Here is an 18,159-nt window from a genome sequence, read left to right on the forward strand (position 1 = left end):
CAGGGCAGACAATGAGCACCATAATCCAGCTGAGGGTCCTGCAGGGGAAGATCCCAAAAACCCAACTACAGGCCTGTGTCAGAGCCGCACTGTGGTTGCTGAAAGAAAGCCTCTCAGTCCTGCATTAGATAAGGCAGCCGCTCCACACCGGGTGCATAGCACACAGGAATTCCTTGCTGCACCCACAGAGAGGCTTCAGCCACTGGCCCTCAGCCAGAGCTCTACAGCCCTTCCCAGGAGGTCTTCTGATGAAGCAAGGCTGCTGTGCTTGGCCTCAAATTATTGCTATTTGCACAGAAGCCTGCATAAATGTGCAGATAAGATAACCAAACATGTGTCATTGCTGAGTATAATTTCATTTTTCTTGTACTGGTTGCTGTTAAATTGTCTTGCATTAATTTAACACTGAAGGGAAGCTTATGATATTTACCTGAATTTTATCATTACACATTACTTTAGCATATCAAATTATTAAGATATCTCTCCTAAATGTATTGTGTCAATTTAAAAGTATACAAATATATCTTAGTGGTAGGCCACTCAGCATAAATGATGTTTAGGTTCAAATTTTAGGAAGAAATATAATTGTGTGGGAATGGGGAGAAAGTTTTAATGGGTGACACTGATGGACACATGTTGATCAAACTGATTTCTTTCTTTTTATATCTTTGTTGTTGGTGGGGGTTGAACTCACAATGTGGGCACTGTCTGTGAGTTCCTTTGCTCAAGGCTAATGCTCTACCACTTTGAGAGACAGCGCCATGCGGTTTCTGAGTGGGTAATTAGAGATAAGAGTCTCATGAGGTTTTTCTGCCCTGGCTGTTTCGAACCATGATCCTCAGATCTCAGCCTTCTGAGCAGCTAGGATTACAGGCTTGAGCCTGGGATTTAAAAGCATTTCTGTGAGACTGTCCTAAGACAGAATGCTCAGCTTCCATGGGGAGAATCCAGGAGAATCATGGAAAGCACCCACCCTGCTTTCTACTCTCTTCTGAATCACCATCCAGATGTCTGCCTCTGCAGAAAGAAACTATCTCAAAAATAAACAATGGTGAACAGTGCTGCAGGTGTGAATCTGCAGCAGATCATTGGATTAGCAAGTGGAAAGCATGCAGTTCAAATCACTGTACCACAAACAGCAAACTAGGAGGTTAGCACCATCCTCCATTCTTCTAATTCCCTGCATCAGTGAGAAGGCTCAGGGTCCCAAATGACAGATGGTGCTCAGAAGATAGGAAGACAGAAAGAGTCCAGGAATCATGAAAGGGTAAACAGCACCATTCAAACACAGAGAAACAGAACCAAGAAGAAAAAGGTCTACAGTTTGAAGCCCACCTCTCAGTGGAAAGAGATGCCGAGGTCGGCAGTGCTGTGAGCCAGGCAGCTGTGGTGGCTGCAGAGGGCAGGATGAAGGCTCCTCAGCCTCTGTGGATGGTCCCCATGACAGGAGAGGGCTGCACTCGGCGGCTCACTTCCTCATTTAAGCCTGGAGTCTTGGGACATCACATTGTCTCTTTGTTTCACTTACATTTATAGGTCTCATAGGTAAACACATTTCAGTCCCTAGCTGAGGATACTCTTGTTCGAGGGATTTTTAGTGCAGTTGAGTCTGCATTGTCAACCATGTTGGAACACCCCCTGAGAGACAGTCGGGCCTCCGTTAGACCCCTGGAAACCCCTGGGTGGGAGGGCTTTCCTCTCTGCCCTTGCCTCTGCCCCCTGCTGGGGACTGAGAGCTCAGGTGGTCCTCCATCCCCCTCCATCCTGAGGATGTAGACAGAGTGGAAATGACCATCAGCAGCTGCCATGCGCTGTGAAGCAGGAGTGACCACAGAGTGGACAGCACGGGGCCTGAGGGGAAGAGGAAGGGAGGCCGCTCACCTGAGACAGGTGTGGGCATCAGGGAAGAAGGACACAGGAAGTGACTGTGCTACACAGGAAGCTGATGGCTGATCCCATCTCATCCACACACAGAGGAAGTCCTTCCCTCCCACAGTGCCCCAGTGAGCACGTGAGTAAGAGGAAAAAAAGAAGGCAGGCATGTCCAGAGGGACTGTGGGTGCTGGGGAGGTATCCAGAGGGACCCCGGGAATGGGAGGAGGGAGCATCACAGAACCTGACACCCAGCTCCCACCCAGCTTCTGGGGTGAGATCCAGGGCTGCTGGCCCTGAGCACCTCTGCAGCTCAGGCTCAGGGTCTGGTGGACAGTCTGTGTCAGGACTCACACTGATGTCTCTCCCGGTGTCTCTTGCACAGTAATCCATGGCTGGGTCCTGGTGGTCACCGTGCTCAGCTCATGGACATCTGGTTCTTGGCTGTGTCCTCAGACACTGTGACTCGACTCCTGAGAGACGGCTGCAGTTGAAGATGTCTCCTGTCCCTCCCAGCAGCTTCTCTGGGGCTGTGGGACCCGGCTCTATCAGTAATGACGGCACTGCTACCTACATGGTGCAGGCAGGGGACAGAGACCGCGTGCGGGCTTGGCCAGGTCAGGCTGTGTGACTCCTGCAGCTGCTGGTAAAGGACATCTGAGGACAGAGAACCTCAGTGCCGGGGATGGGGAGACACAGTGTGTTCCGAATTCGGATGCAGCATCCTCACAACATCCTCACCGCATCCCGATGTCCTACACCCAGGAACGGCGAGCAAGGAAACAAAGGCCTGCCTGGCATTCCAGGCGTCAGGAAGATGTCTGTGACTCACAGGAAGTATTTCCATGGTCTGGAAGAGGCTGAGTGTAAACAAGTAAGTATGAGCCCAGTGTCCCTTGCTAATGCCTGCAAACCCATGTACTCAGGAGGCTGAGATTTGAGGATGGTGGTTCAAAGCCAGCCCGGGCAAGAAAGTCCCTGAAACTCTCAGGGACTTTATTGGAGAATAAACCACAAGAAAACCAGAAGTGGTGATGTGACTTAAGCAGTAGAGCACTTGCCTTGTGCTGAAGAGTTGAGGCACAGCACCCAGGCCCAGAGTTCCAGCCCAAGGTCCTACCAAAAAAAAAAAAAAAAAGTGAGCAGCGAGTGTCTGCTCTTCCTCTAGGAAGAGGAAGGACAACATAGGGAAGGCCAGACAGACTCCACTCAGGATCTCTGCAGATGGAGAGAAACCAGTGGAATTGGAGAACAATGTACGAAGCCCTTAACACCCTAGACAGCTCTGTGGGGGATGCTGTGTCCTGTGGAGAGGCCAGGCACAGAGAGGAGTCAGGGCCTGAGCTCCACAGCTGCTCCTGTGACTGCCATGACCTCAGTGTGAGCCCAGTGCCCCCTGCTGGTGCTGACTGCCATGACCTCAGTGTGTGCCCAGCGCCCCCTGCGGGTGCTGAGCGCCCTGCAGGGAGGTTTGTGTCTGGCCCACACTGGATTTCCTGCACTGTGTCTCTAGCACAGTAATAGATGGCCATGTCCTCCACTCTCAGGCTGTTCATCTGCAGGTAAACTGTGCTCTTGCTGTTGTCTCTGGAGGTGGTGAAGCGGCCCTTCACGGAGTCTGCATACTTTATGTAACTACTATCACCACTGATGTATGAGAGCCACTCCAGCCCCTTCCCTGGAGCCTGGCGGACCCAGTTCATGCCATAGCTACTGAAGGTGAATCCAGAGGCTGCACAGGAGAGTCTCAGGGACCCCCCAGGCTGCACCAAGCCTCCCCCAGACTCCACCAGCTGCACCTCACACTGCACACCTGCAAACACAGAGAATCCTGGTCAGCAATGGTCACACACATCCATTGTTCCGCCCACTCATGTCCATTTGCACACTCAGTATCCCTTGCTCCCCATGAATCACCTTTCAACAGAGCAACAAGGAGAACCCAGCGCAGCCCCAGCTCCATGGTGATGGTCTGTGCTCAGTCACTAGAGGAATTAGCTCACAGAGCTCAGGTCAGGGATGGGCTGGTTTTCATGGGCAGAGGAAGGTGCTATTTGCATGTCCTCTGCTATAAAGCAGCTCTGGGGGGAAGTCTACAGATTGGGCTCCCAGAGCAGAGGTGACTGTGCTGGAGGAGTTTGGTGACAATGGTCACCTTGGAGACATCATGACACACTGACCTCGTGCTGTGGTTCACACTGTACCTGCAGCTCCTTGGGAGCCTGAGGAAGAATGTGAGAACATTGAGTGCTGTCTGGGGTGCAGAGAGACACACACATCCTCTCACTCTGCCATTGTTCTTGTACAGCTCATTGTTGCAACGTGTCCACCTGGATCCCTATTTAAATGATTTTTTCCCTTCCCCTCCACACATTATACCAACATCAAATACAGTGAAAGCAGGGGTTATACTGTGGGGGAGGGACATACAAAGCAAGCAAGAAATCATCTTATAAATACGTTAGAAACAATCAAAAGAAAGAAAAAACAGTTGAATCCTTATCTTGGGGTTCATTTCACGTAACATCAATTTCTCTGATAGTTTCTGTTTGTCTCAGACATACACTAGTTACTGGTAATAAGACATAATGTGATACTGTTGTTTCTATGGTTGGTTTATTTCCTTTAACTCTCTTTAAATCTATCACAAATGACGGTCTCTCTCCCGGTCTGTGGGTTAGATCTATTCTACTGTCCACAGCTTTCCCATTTCCTTTATCTGTTCTTCTTTTGTTAGACCTTTACTTTAATCTCAGCCTTCCTCTGCCATGTTCTCCCTGGGATGTCCTGTGCTCCATGCTCCACTGCCCTATCTCTAAGTTCTATCTGAGAAACATCAGAATGGCCTTTGCCATGCATCTTGCCAACTTCCCGTTCTGAACACGTAGCTATGAGCGGCTCAGCTCACAACAGTGTTTAGGCAGTGATGATCAAGATATATAAAGTTGTCCCACAGAATTATGGTGTAGATAAAACATTCCTATTTTTAGTGACCTTGTGATTGTTGTAATATCATAGCATCACAAAGCTTGGCATGTTCATGTGGATGATGGTAGCTAGCCTAAGCTGTTGCTAGTTGCCTAAAATCTAGCAATACATTGATGTACAGTTTACATTTGATATGATAGTCAATGTGTTTCCTAATAGTTTTGAATTCTGTATATCATGAAACACTTTATGTTGCATTATGTCTCAATGTTTCTGGGAGATTTGTTGGCAGCATTTTCCATTATTCTTGGGTAGATTTGTGTTGTTCATCTCTAGCCTTCCTCAGATCTGATCTTGGAGATCATGGCAAAGTCAGTTTCCCCAATGTGTTATTCTCTGTGCTTTGTTAAAGTGAAGTCTCACTATGTTTAAGTAAACCTCACACTGGAAAGCAGAACATCTGATGCAGACAGTCAAGGATGACTACAGACACAGACATGGAGAAGTCCCTGGGAGGCTGTCAGGGGATGAGCAGAAGTAGGGCAGACACAGAGGAGAGCTGGGGCAGGAAGAGCAGAGGCAGGGCCAATGCATTTGTTTACCAATTAATTTTTTTTATTATTATAAAGGATATATGTTAACAGGTACTCGTTATTATTCAATATGTACATACATTGTTAAATGACAAATAGTCTAATTAGACACATGTTCTAAAATATTGATTTTTTTGGTGAAATCTTTCCTTTCTTCACCTTTTTACAATGATTAGTGTTGAGCTCCGAGATACGAGCTCCTCCTGATGAGTTTTCAAATCCAAATGAGGACCCAAGACACCACAGTCTCCACATGGACAGAGTAATGGATGTCTCCTGGTGAGATGAATGATTTGTCTCCTCATCCACAAAAACTGTCCAGGGAAAAACGCAATACTTGGAAGTCTTCTTCCTCATGCCTGTAGAGTTCACACACAGGTTCTTGTTCAGGAAGTGAAGCTCGCTTTTTTCTGATCAGGGTGTAATGGAGAAATAAACAAGGACTTGTTTGAGCAGGTGGGGGTGTCCGGGATACAGGGAGCTCAGTCAGATTGCTGTGAGATCACCTGGTCCGAGCCCCTCGTGCCCAGGATGCGTGTGCATAGTGACAGTGCTCATGACGGAGCCACAGGGTCCCGGCCTCCATCCCAGACGGGACATCCACAGGACTCCAGAGCCATCGTGATGGAGGAAACCCCAGGACAGATGGGGCCCAGCAAGGTCAGTCTACATGCACATGGCCTGTTGTCTGTCCAGTCCAACCCAGACTCCTTGTGTCCACTTTCATGTCCCCATGGAGGACAGCAAGAGGGCCTGGTCAGGGGAGACTGAGGAGTCAACCACGTTTCCCAGCTCAGCAATAGGCTGATCTCCAGGGGTATGGCTGACCCCCGAAGTACATTTGGTGTTTGGACAAAGAGAAAATGAGTCTGTGATACCAAGAATCACTGAGTCAGAAAGTGAATGAATGGAGCAATTTTGTTAGGTCAGTTCTGAACCCCTGAGCAGTGCTACAGGTGGAGGGAGGAGGGCAGCATTTGAGGTCTGTTAAGAGTCATGGGTCAATGGGCTGTGTGCACATTCTCTGTCTGTCTCTTTTTCTCTCCTTTTGTGTACTGTTCTGAAGTCAGGACTTACAATTTAGCCCCCCCCCTCCGACCTCTAGCCTTTTCTGCAGCTTTTTTGGGCAGATGTGAGAGTCCTGAGGTGCATTGCTACATAGTGAGAGCCGGGGTGGAGGTGTCAGGGAGGGCAGTGCTGAGGCAGATGTGAGAGTCCTGAGGGGCATTGCTACAAAGATGGCCTCCCAGAACACACGGCACCCATTGCTTCCACCTGCTGGTTATCCACGTAGTCATCCCACGTTGATCTGAATAGTACAGTCACCTCCCTGCACAGACGGGAAAGTACACACAGGTTCCACACAGCAGTGTGCTCTGGGGAGAAGATCTCATGTCTGCGACGTCATCTGTCCTTCCTCTCCCTCATTGCTGAGGTCAGTGTCCTCTGCTCCATTCTTGAGCTGAGTGGGTCACGGTCCTCTAGTGAGAGCAGGAGAGACGTGATGCACTGCAGGAGCTGCTGAAAGAAGACTCAGAGAGCCAGGCTCATGGGGACACTGCTGACAAGCCTGCATGTCCTCTGTCATCATCTGCATGTCTGTCACTTCCTCTCATCTCATCGACTGCTTACTACCAACAACCTCACTGAGGATACATGCCTACATGAACCTCACAGTCACCAAGTGTGCACTTGACATGCATTAGCCTAGGCACAACTACACAATATCTGTACAGGTCTTTGCCAGCTCATCAATGGGTTTTCCAACAGTTGTGTTTAGGATTCCTCTCACAGTCTGGATGCACAAATACTGTTGGGTGTCTGATTTGACATTTCTTCCTCTTCACAGAATGTCATTTATTTATTTTTCACTTGTGCAGAAATTTGATGAATTTCAACTTACACATTTAATTGATTCTGATATAAAATCTAAATTATCAATTGGCTATTCCATGGGCTCTATATTCTGCATAGAAAGCCTTGATTTCCCTGTGTCTTCATTGGAGACCTGGAAGTTGTTGATGTATGTGCACATGAATGTGAATGGGAGACCTGACCTGTTATTGATGTGTGTTCATGTGTCTGAGCATGTGTGTACAGAGGCATTCATATGGCACACTTTCCATAATGCTACTGACAAGTATGGCTTCTTACTCAAACTTGAGTCAAAAGTGTCAGGAGGGTTGTGCTTCTGGGTTCCATAACTTGGAGGTCCAAGTGGAAAGTCAGATCTTGGTCCCCAGCACATCAGCACAGAGAGGAGGTGAACGTTCAGAATGTGGTCTGGTGGGAGAGGTACAGGCCCTGGGCCTGGGGTTGAACAGGACAGAGCCTCGCTCAGGACCAGAGGCCCTGATGTCCCTGCAGTCATTTCAGTCCCTGAGGGTGACATTTAAAATGTGTGTGTGTCTTATGTTAAAATCTCAGCAGAACACAGAAGGTGCTGCAATGTGGGTCTAAGTTGGGGGTGGCTGCCTCTGAAATGTCCCTGGTTCTCATTTCTGTTTTTCTGGTCAGCAGCCCCGGCCTCTCTCTGTCCACAGCAAATCTTAGGATTTGTACCTTGGCCATTGCTGTACTGTGGCACCTCCTAATAGAACTCTCTGTTCATTACCCATTGATTGTTTCTGACTTTACATTATTCTTTGTCCTCTTCTCACATTTTATTACAAGTAAAGAAAGCAATCCTGAATGCTTGACTCTGCTGAGATATTCACACTCCCATAAGCTTGCTGGCCTACCCTAGGTGGACTTCTACAGCCATCCAAGATGTGAACGTGCTTCAGCCACTTCTGCCAGGTTCTCCCTAGTATGTCCTCTGCTCTCTGCTCCCTAATTTCTAAATGAGCAGCATCAGAATGACCCTTGCCATGCATCTTGCCAACTTCCCATTCAGAACACATAGCTCTGAGCAGCTCAGCTCACAACAATATTTTGGACAGTGATGATCAGGATATATAAAAGGTGTCCCACAGAATTATGGTGCAGATAAAACATTCTTATTATTTAGTGGGATTGTTGTAATATCATAGCATCACACACCTTGGCATGTTCATGGAGATGATGGTAGCTAGACTAAGCTGCTGCTAGTTGCCTAAAATCTAGCAATACATTGATGTACAGTTTACATTTGATATGATAGTAAATGTGTTTCCTAATATTCTTGAATTCTGTATGTCTGTATATATGTTTCATTATGTCTCAATGTTTCTGGGAGATTTGTTGGCAATGTTTTCCATTAGGCTTGGGTGGATTTGTGTTTTCATCTCTAGCATTCCTCAGATCTGATCTTGGAGATCACAGCAAAGTCAGTTTCCCCAATGTGTTATTCTCTGTGCTTTGTTGAAACCTCACAGTGGAAAGCAGAACATCTGATGCAGACAGTCAAGGATGACTACAGACACAGACATGGAGAAGTCCCTGGGAGGCTGTCAGGGGATGAGCAGAAGTAGGGCAGACACAGAGGAGAGCTGGGGCAGGAAGAGCAGAGGCAGGGCCAATGCATTTGCTTACCAATTAATTAATTGAGTTATTATTATAAAGGACATACGTTAACAGGTAATGGTTATTATTCAATACAGATATACATTGTTAAATGACTAATAGTCTAAGTAGACACATGCTCTAAAGTATTGATGATTTTGTTTTGGTGAAATCTTTCCTTTCTTCATCTTTTTACAATGATTAGTGTTGTGCTATGAGATAGCAGCTCCTCCTGACGAGGAGTTTTCACATCCAAATGAGGACCCAAGACACCACAGTCTCCACATGGACAGAGTAATGGATGTCTCCTGGTGAGATGAATGATTTGTCTCCTCTCCCACAAAAACTGTCCAGGGGAAACCCTCCGAACTCAGAAGTCTTCTTCCTAAAGCCTGTAGAGTTCACACACACGTTCTTGTTCAGGAAGTGAAGCTTGCTCTTCTCTGATCAGATTGTATTGTAGAAATAAACAAGGACCTGTTTGAGCAGGTGGGGGCGTCCGGGATGCAGGGAGCTCAGTCAGATTGCTGTGAGATCACCTGGCCCAGCCCCTCGTGCCCAGGATGCGCGTGCACAGTGACAGTGCTCATGACAGAGCCACAGGGACCCGGCCTCCATCCCAGACGGGACATCCACAGGACTCCAGAGCCATCATGATGGAGGAAACCCCTGGACAGACGGGGCCCAGCAAGGGCAGTCTACATGCAAGTGGCCTGCTGTCTGTCCAGTCCAACCCAGACTTCTCATGTCCACTTCCATGTCCCCTGGAGGACAGCAAGAGGCCCTGGTCAGGGGAGACTGAGGAGTCCACCACGTTTCCAGGGTGCCATGGGCTGAGCTCCAGGGGTATGGCCAACCCCTGTCTTTTATGACTTGGGTCCCCAAGTACATTTGGTGGCTGGACAAAGAGAAAAGCAGAATGAGAGTATGAGAGTCACTGAGGAAGAAAGTGAATGAATGGAGCAATTCTGTTAGGTCAGTTCTGAACCCCTGAGCAGTGCTACAGGCGAAGGAAAGAGGGCAGCATTTGAGGCCTCTTAAGAGTCATGGGTCAATGGGCTGTGTGCTCTTTCTCTCTCTCTCCCTTCTCTCCCTCTCTCTCTTTCTGTCTCTCTCTGTCTCTGTCTCTGTCTCTCTCTCTCCCTCTCCCTTTCTCTCTTTCTGTCTCTGTGTCTCTGGGTCTCTCTGTCTTTTTCTGTACTGTTTTGAACTCAGGGCTACTATTTTAGGCACACACATGCATTTCAGCCCTTTCTGCAGCTTTTCTGATGTTATTTATTTTCTGGTCGTGTGCTGTGGTTTTGCCTGGGGCAGGTTCCAGACAGTGATTTCACACTTGCCTCATGTGTAGCTGGAATCACAGGAAACAGCTGACACATGTAACTTATTGATGTGATGGGTTCTCATTAAGGTTTTGCCCATTTGGCCTCCACAAATACTGATTTTAATCTCCTCCTCCCAGGTCTCTAGGATTACAGACACCAGTCACCATGACAGGCGGTTTCCCTGTTGTTAACAGAACAAATTCCAACTCTGTGAATCCTGGGATCTTTGGCCTGAGTCTCATGGGGTCACCAGGGTCCCTGAGCTTCTTCAGGATCAAATACTGGTCACCAGTGCAGAGGCATTTTTGCTTCCACCATGATACTCTGTTCATTCTTAACAGTCCCAGCAGAGGACTGGAGACATCACAGAGGAGTGCGGGTCATGAACTCAGGAGAGATGCTGTCACACTGTGGACACAGAGGCAGGGCAGACAGCAGGAGAGCAGCCCTGGGCTCTGTGTGCAGCTGCTCCTGAGCTGACCGGGCTCCAAGCAGTGCCGAGCGCCCCCTGCTGGTGCTGAGCGCCCTGCAGGGAGATTTGTGTCTGGCCCACACTGGATTTCCTGCACTGTGTCTCTAGCACAGTAATAGACGGCCCTGTCCTCCACTCTCAGGCTGTTCATCTGCAGGTAAATTGTGCTCTTGCTGTTGTCTCTGGAGGTCGAGAAGCGGCCCTTCACAGAGTCTGTGTAGTTGGTGCTACTACTAACATAGATATATGAGAGCCACTCCAGGCCCTTCCCTGGAGCCTGGCGGACCCAGTTCATGCCATAGCTACTGAAGTCGAATCCGGAGGCTACACAGGAGAGTCTCAGGGCCCCGCCCAGGCTGCACCAAGCTTCCCCTAGACTCTACCAGCTGCACCTCACACTGCACACCTGCAAACACAGAGAATCCTGGTTAGCAATGGTCACACACATCCACTGTCCCTCCCACTCATGTCCATTTGCACACTCAGTCTCCCTTGCTCCCCATGAATCACCTTTCAACAGAGCAACAAGGAGAACCCAGAGCAGCCCCAGCTCCATGGTGGTGGTCTGTGCTCAGTCACTGGTGGAATCAGCTCACAGAGCTCAGGTCAGGCATGGGCTGGTTTTCATGGGCAGAGGAAGGTGCTATTTGCATGTCCTCTGCAGCTCTGGGGGGAAGTCTAGAGATTGGGCTCCCAGAGCAGAAGTGACTATGCTGGAGGAGTTTGGTGACAATGGTCACCTTGGAGAAATCATGAAGCACTGACCATGCACTGTGGTTCACACTGTACCTACAGCTCCTTAGGAGCCTGAGGCAGTGTGTGAGAACATTGAGAGCTGTCTGGGGTGCAGAGGGACACACATGTCCTCTTACTCTGCCATTGTGCCTGGTGATCATTCTGTCAGCATTTCTGATCACACACATACCACAAAGTGCAACACGCCTGACTTCCTTGTGCACACGCAAGAGTGTAAAACAATGGTGAGTGCGTTTCCACCCTGGCAGTGTCTCACGTGCTATGAGCTCCATGCCTGGTCTGGGCCTGCACAGCCAAGGAGGGCCCACAGTTCCTGGTGTTTTCCAGGAGAATGGTGCTCATCTGTGAGCTCTGCAGAGCCTCCTTCCTGAGCCAAGACCAGTTGTGGCTTTGCTGCACTTTTCTTCATTCTGACCACAAACCAAGATGGTCAGGTTTCACGCATATGCTTGACAGTGGGTTCTGGTGTATCAGTTTCACAGTCTGGCTTTCTTGTTTGTTTTTGTGGTTCCTATGCACTCTGCATTTCTGACAGTATGCCATGTATTGTATATTGTGATAACCACAATGAGTCACTACATGTAACATACAGTGCTAATAGGTAAACACTGATTTGGTAACTATGGATAAAGTATTTGTTTGTTCTTCAAATTGTTTTAAAAACCATGGGATTCCTTATTTGCTTGCAATTTTTTTATTGTTGAAATACCATAGAGAATGTTTACAATTACATGATCAAGATCATGAGTACGTTTCTTATCAAGTATTGTTGACACCTCCTTTGTTTCCACTTCCTATCCCTTCCATTCTCCCCCTCCCACATCCCCTCCCCTTGCTCCTCCCCCACAGCACCCCACACCCAGCAAAAGTTGAAAAGTTTGTTTTTCGACATAACGACTTGTACATCTCATTGTTGCAATGTGTCCACCTGTATCCCTATTTAAACAATTTTTTCCCTTCCCCTCCACAAATTATACCAACATCAATTACAGTGAAAGCAGGGGTTATACTGTGGGGGAGGGCCATACAAAGCAACAAAAAATCATCTTACAAATATGTTAGAAACAAAAGAAAGAAAAATCATTTGAATCTTTATCTTGGGATTTACTTCGCCTAACATCAACTTGTCTGATAGATTCTGTTTGTCTTAGACATATATTAGTTATTGGAAATAAGACATAACATGATACTGGTGTTTCTATGGTTGGTTTATTTCCTTTAATCTAACTCTCTTTAGATCTATCACAAATGACAGTCTCTCTCCCAGTCTGTGGGTTAGTTCTATTCCATTGTCCACACCTTTCCAATTTCCTTTATCTGTTCTTCTCTTGTTGGACATTTACTTTAATCTCAGCCCTCCTCTGCCACATTCTCCCTAGGATGTCCTGTGCTCCATGCTCCACTGCCCTATCCCTAAGTTCTATCTGAGAAACATCAGAATGGCCTTTGCCATGCATCTTGCCAACTTCCCGTTCAGAACACGTAGCTATGAGCAGCTCAGCTCACAACAATGTTTGGGCAGTGATGATCAGGATATATAAAGTTGTCCCACAGGATTATGGTGCAGATAAAACATTCCTATTATTAGTGACCTTGTGATTGTTGTAATATCATAGTATCACACACCTTGGCATGTTCATGTAGATGATGGTAGCTAACCTAAGCTGCTGCTAGTTGCCTAAAATCTAGTAATACATTGATGTACAGTTTATATTTGACATGATAGTAAATGTGTTTCCTAATAGTCTTAAATTCTGTATATCTGTATATATGTTTCATTATGTCTCAATGTTTCTGGGAGATTTGTTGGCAGCATTTTCCATTAGGCTTGGGTGGATTTGTGTTTTTCATCTCGAGCCTTCCTCAGATCTGATCTTGGAGATCATGGCAAAGTCAGTTTCCCCAATGTGTTATTCTCTGTGCTTTGTTGAAGTGAAGTCTCCTTATGTTTAAGTAAACCTCACAGTGGAAAGCAGAACATCTGATGCAGACAGTCAAGGATGACTACAGACACAGACATGGAGAAGTCCCTGGGAGGCTGTCAGGGGATGAGCAGAAGTAGGGCAGACACAGAGGAGAGCTGGGGCAGGAAGAGCAGAGGCAGGGCCAATGCATTTGCTTACCAATTAATTAATTGAGTTATTATTATAAAGGACATACGTTAACAGGTAATGGTTATTATTCAATACAGATATACATTGTTAAATGACTAATAGTCTAAGTAGACACATGCTCTAAAGTATTGATGATTTTGTTTTGGTGAAATCTTTCCTTTCTTCATCTTTTTACAATGATTAGTGTTGTGCTACGAGATACCAGCTCTTCCTGATGAGGAGTTTTCACATCCAAATGAGGACCCAAGACACCACAGTCTCCACATGGACAGAGTAATGGATGTCTTCTGGTGAAATGAATGATTTGTCTCCTCATCCACAAAAACTGTCCAGGGGAAACCTCTGAACTTAGAAGTCTTCTTCCTAAAGCCTGTAGAGTTCACACACATGTTCTTGTTCAGGAAATGAAGCTTGCTCTTTTCTGATCAGGATGTAATGGAGAAATAAACAAGGACCTGTTTGAGCAGGTGGGGGGTGTCCGGGATGCAGGGAGCTCAGTCAGATTGCTGTGAGATCACCTGGGCCCAGCCCACGTGCCCAGGATGCGCGTGCACAGTGACAGTGCTCATGACGGAGCCACAGGGACCTGGCCTCCATCCCAGACAGGACATCCACAGGACTCCAGAGCCATCATGATGGAGGAAACCCCAGGACAGACGGGACCCAGCAAGGTCATTCTACATGCATGTGGCCTGTTGTCTGTCCAGTCCAACCCAGACTCCTCGTGTCCACTTCCAGGTCCCCATGGAGGACAGCAAGAGGGCCTGGTCAGGGAACACTGAGGAGTCCACCAATCTTTCCCAGGGTTCCATGGGCAGTGGTATGGCTGAACCCTGTGTTTTATTACTTGGGTCCCCAAGTACATTTGGTGGCTGGACAAAGAGAAAAGCAGAATGAGAGTATGAGAATCACTGAGGAAGAAAGTGAATTAATAGAGCAATTCTCTTAGGTCAGTTCTGAACCCCTGAGCAGTGCTACAGGTGGAGGGAAGAGGGCAGCATTTGAGGCCTCTTAAGAGTTATGGGTCAATGGGCTGTGCGCTCTTTCTCTCTCTCTCTCTCCCTCCCTCCCTCTCCCTTTCTCTCTCTTTGTCTCTCTGTCTCTGTCTTTCTCTGTCTCTCTGTCTCTCTCTGTCTCTCTGTCGCTCTATGTACAGTTTTGAACTCAGGGCTACTATTTTAGGCACACACATGCATTTCAGCCCTTTCTGCAGCTTTTCTGATGTGATTTATTTTCTGTGCTGTGGTTTTGCCTGGGGCAGGTTCCAGACAGTGATTCCACACTTGTGTCCTGCGTAGCTGGAATCACAGGAAACAGCTGCCACATGCAACTTATTGATGACATGTGTTGTCATTAAGGTTTTGCCCATTTGGCCTCCACAAATACTCATTTTGCTCTCCTCCTCCCAGGTCTCTAGGATTACAGACACCAGTCACCATGCCAGGCAGTTTCCCTCTTGTTCACAGAACAAATTCTGACTCTGTGAATCCTGGAATCTTTGTCCTGAATCTCATGGAGTCACCAGGTTCCCTGAGTTTCTTCTGGTCACCACTGCAGAGCCATTTTTGCTTCCACCGTGATACTCTGTTCATTCTTATCAGTCCCAGCAGAGGACTGGACCATCACAGAGGAATGCAGGTCATAAAGTGCCAAGCCTACTCTAGTGGAGTCTGCTTAGCATGGGAAACCAGCTTTCAGACCTGAGAATGAGGCTTCACAGAGACCTATCTTTGAGAATGGGACTTCACCGAAGTCTACCTCAGAGAATGGGGCTTCACAGAGACCTATCTCTGAGAATGGGACTTCACGGAAGTCTACCTCAGAGAATGGGGCTTCAAAGAGGCCTACCTCCTGGAAAGGCTGGCAAACCCCTGGGAAAGATGTGTTTCTGTTTTTGTTTTTCTTTTCTTCACTGTATAAGAGCGACTATTAATCTTTTACTGTTTCTGCTGCTCATTGTACTTACTCATGCTCAATGTTCCTTTATTCAAAGCTCTTTCTTATGAGTGTTGACAACTCCAATATCTGATGAGTGTCTTAAAAATATGACTAACTCACCAGAGTTAAGTGCTGAAAGACCCCCGACTTCGGGTGTCAGACCCCCGACTTCGGGTGTCCCCCAAATCCGGACCTTCCTGCCCCAAGCACCAGTCAGACGACACCAGATGCAAAAGGCAAGAGGATTTTATTTGGGCATGCCCAGGTTCCCAGGTGCACGTGACCTCGAGATCCGCAAGGTTCGGGTCAGTGTCTGGGAACCCCGAGCAGTCCCGGGGATGGTCCTTTTATGGGACCCCTCTGTCCGTTACAGGAGTGCCCACGCTTTTTTCAGCCAGTAAATTTAAAGTGTTACAACCTGGTCTGCACGCAGGCAGCCAATCCTTTTAAAACAAATCATGTTTTAGCCAATCACTGTTCGAGGGAGTCCCTGTCTCCGGCCCTTGGTCTGAGGAAGTGACCTTTGTCCGAGTCAGCGCCTGTTGACCTTTGTCCAAGTTGACCTTTGTCCGAGTCAATGCCTGTCGTTCACTCACACCAGGGGGCTGACTGCGGGGTGGGATTAGTTAGTAGGGTGTGGGCTTATTGATTAACTGGTGAGGTTAGTTATCAAAGGGGGAGTGTGGGGTAATATAATTTTCTTAGCAGAAATAGCTTGGTTAGATACAAAACTCTGTTCCCCTAAAAAAAAGGAGGCTCAGGGCCTGCTTGGTTAGGGAGGGGGTCTTTCAGTGCTACCCTGGAAGCCCCTCTTATGGAGGCTAGCAGACAAGTCATAAGTAAATATAAAAGTATTGGGGGTTTCACGATGTCACTTCAGCAGAAGGAATTGTTTGTAAGAGATTTACAAGAAGCTGTAGACCCGGCTAGAACAGAAAGAATGTATGGCAATTGCTGAGATAACTACTTAGGAGAAAGAACTTCCTATTACTCTTTCATTTAATAAGAGACTTGCTAGATCTAGGCCTCTGTGTCACCTAATATTAAAGAAGGAACAGGAAAGATCTTAATGGGACAGTTAAGGCCTCTATAAAAAAAGGTAATGGTTAATTGGTGATAAACAAAAAAACCCATTGTATTTCTTAGAAATAGAGATAAGCCGAAAACAAGTGCCTATCAGCTGACCAGCTGGTGACCACCCAAGGATGAAGCCCTGCAGCAAGATGGTGTAACCTTTTGCCCTTTCTTATGGAGACTTTTTGCTATAAAAGTTTGTTATCCTCTGCATTAAATCGCACTCAGCATCCACTCCTCTTATGTGTGGGTTGTCTCTTTGCCATCTCCCCACCTATTCCAGATCATCCACTAGGTATCCTCAGTCGTCCTGACAGAGCCAGTCCGTGGCAATAAACTGAGGAGAGATGCTGTCACACTGTGGACACAGAGGCAGAGCAGACAGCAGGAGAGCAGCCCTGGGCTCTGTGTGCAGCTGCTCCTGAGCTGCCCCTGCTCCAAGCAGTGCCGAGCGCCCCCTGCTGGTGCTGAGCGCCCTGCAGGGAGATTTGTGTCTGGCCCACACTGGATTTCCTGCACTGGGTCTCTAGCACAGTAATAGAGGGCTGTGTCCTCCACTCTCAGGCTGTTCATCTGCAGGTAAAGTGTGCTCTTGCTGTTGTCTCTGGAGGTGGTGAAGCGGCCCTTCACGGAGTCTGTGTAGTTTGTGCTACTACTACCATAGATGTATGAGAGCCACTCAGGCCTCTTCCCTGGAGCCTGGCGGAGCCAGTGCATGGTATAGCTACTGAAGTCAAATCCGGAGGCTACACAGGAGAGTCTCAGGGACCCCCCAAGCTGCACCAAGCCTCCCCCAGACTCCACCAGCTGCACCTCACACTGCACACCTGCAAACACAGAGAATCCTGGTCAGCAATGGTCACATACATCCACAGTTCCTCCCACTAGTGTCCATTTGCACACTCAGTGACCCTTGCTCCCCATAAATCACCTTTCAACAGAGCAACAAGGAGAACCCAGCGCAGCCCCAGCTCCATGGTGCTGGTCTGTGCTCAGTCACTGGTGGAATCAGCTCACAGAGCTCAGGTCAGGGATAGGCTGGTTTTCATGGGCAGAGGGATGTCCTATTTGCATGTCCTCTGCTATAAAGCAGCTCTGGGGCAGAAGTCTCAGGAGGGCAGTGCACAGAGGAGATGCAGGTGGAAGACAGAGTTTGTTAGATGAGTGGATAAACTGTGAAATATCTCTAATCAATTGGCTCCAAGAAAACCAGATTGCATATGAACTTCTTTACAGAAGTTTAACTCTGCTTCCATTAGTCAAGTTTGCTAATCATTTGCTTTTTAAAAAACATTTTCCATTTTAATTTTGTATTGTTTACTAAGTGTTTGTATTTGGGAAAGTAATGGGGTCACATAAATTCTGGAACAGGAATGAATAAATATCACAGTGATACTCACCAGACACTATGGAAAATGAACTGGAAATCTTATGGGTTTGGACAGGAAGGAAGGATTGGAAGAGAGCAACAGAAGGGAAAAAAGGTTCATAAAGAACTGCACTGAGGACTGGAAAGGTGGCTCAATGGTAGAGCGCTTGCCTTGCATGCCTGAGGCCCTGGGTTTGATTCCCTAGAACCACATAAGCAAAAAGAAAAAAAGCCG

General features: G+C 47.5%; 1 gene segment (V, D, J or C); it reads right to left on the bottom strand.

Annotated features, from left to right (window-relative positions):
* Positions 1–113: 113 nt before the first annotated feature.
* Positions 114–17,568, bottom strand: LOC106001548. The segment is given in 4 exon segments: positions 114–176; positions 3,318–3,662; positions 11,057–11,079; positions 17,487–17,568. Coding segments are annotated over 4 exon segments (477 nt in total).
* Positions 17,569–18,159: the final 591 nt, after the last annotated feature.

This window comes from Dipodomys ordii, unplaced genomic scaffold (genome assembly GCF_000151885.1).
Source record: "Dipodomys ordii isolate 6190 unplaced genomic scaffold, Dord_2.0 Scaffold314, whole genome shotgun sequence".
Lineage (NCBI taxonomy): Eukaryota > Metazoa > Chordata > Mammalia > Rodentia > Heteromyidae > Dipodomys > Dipodomys ordii.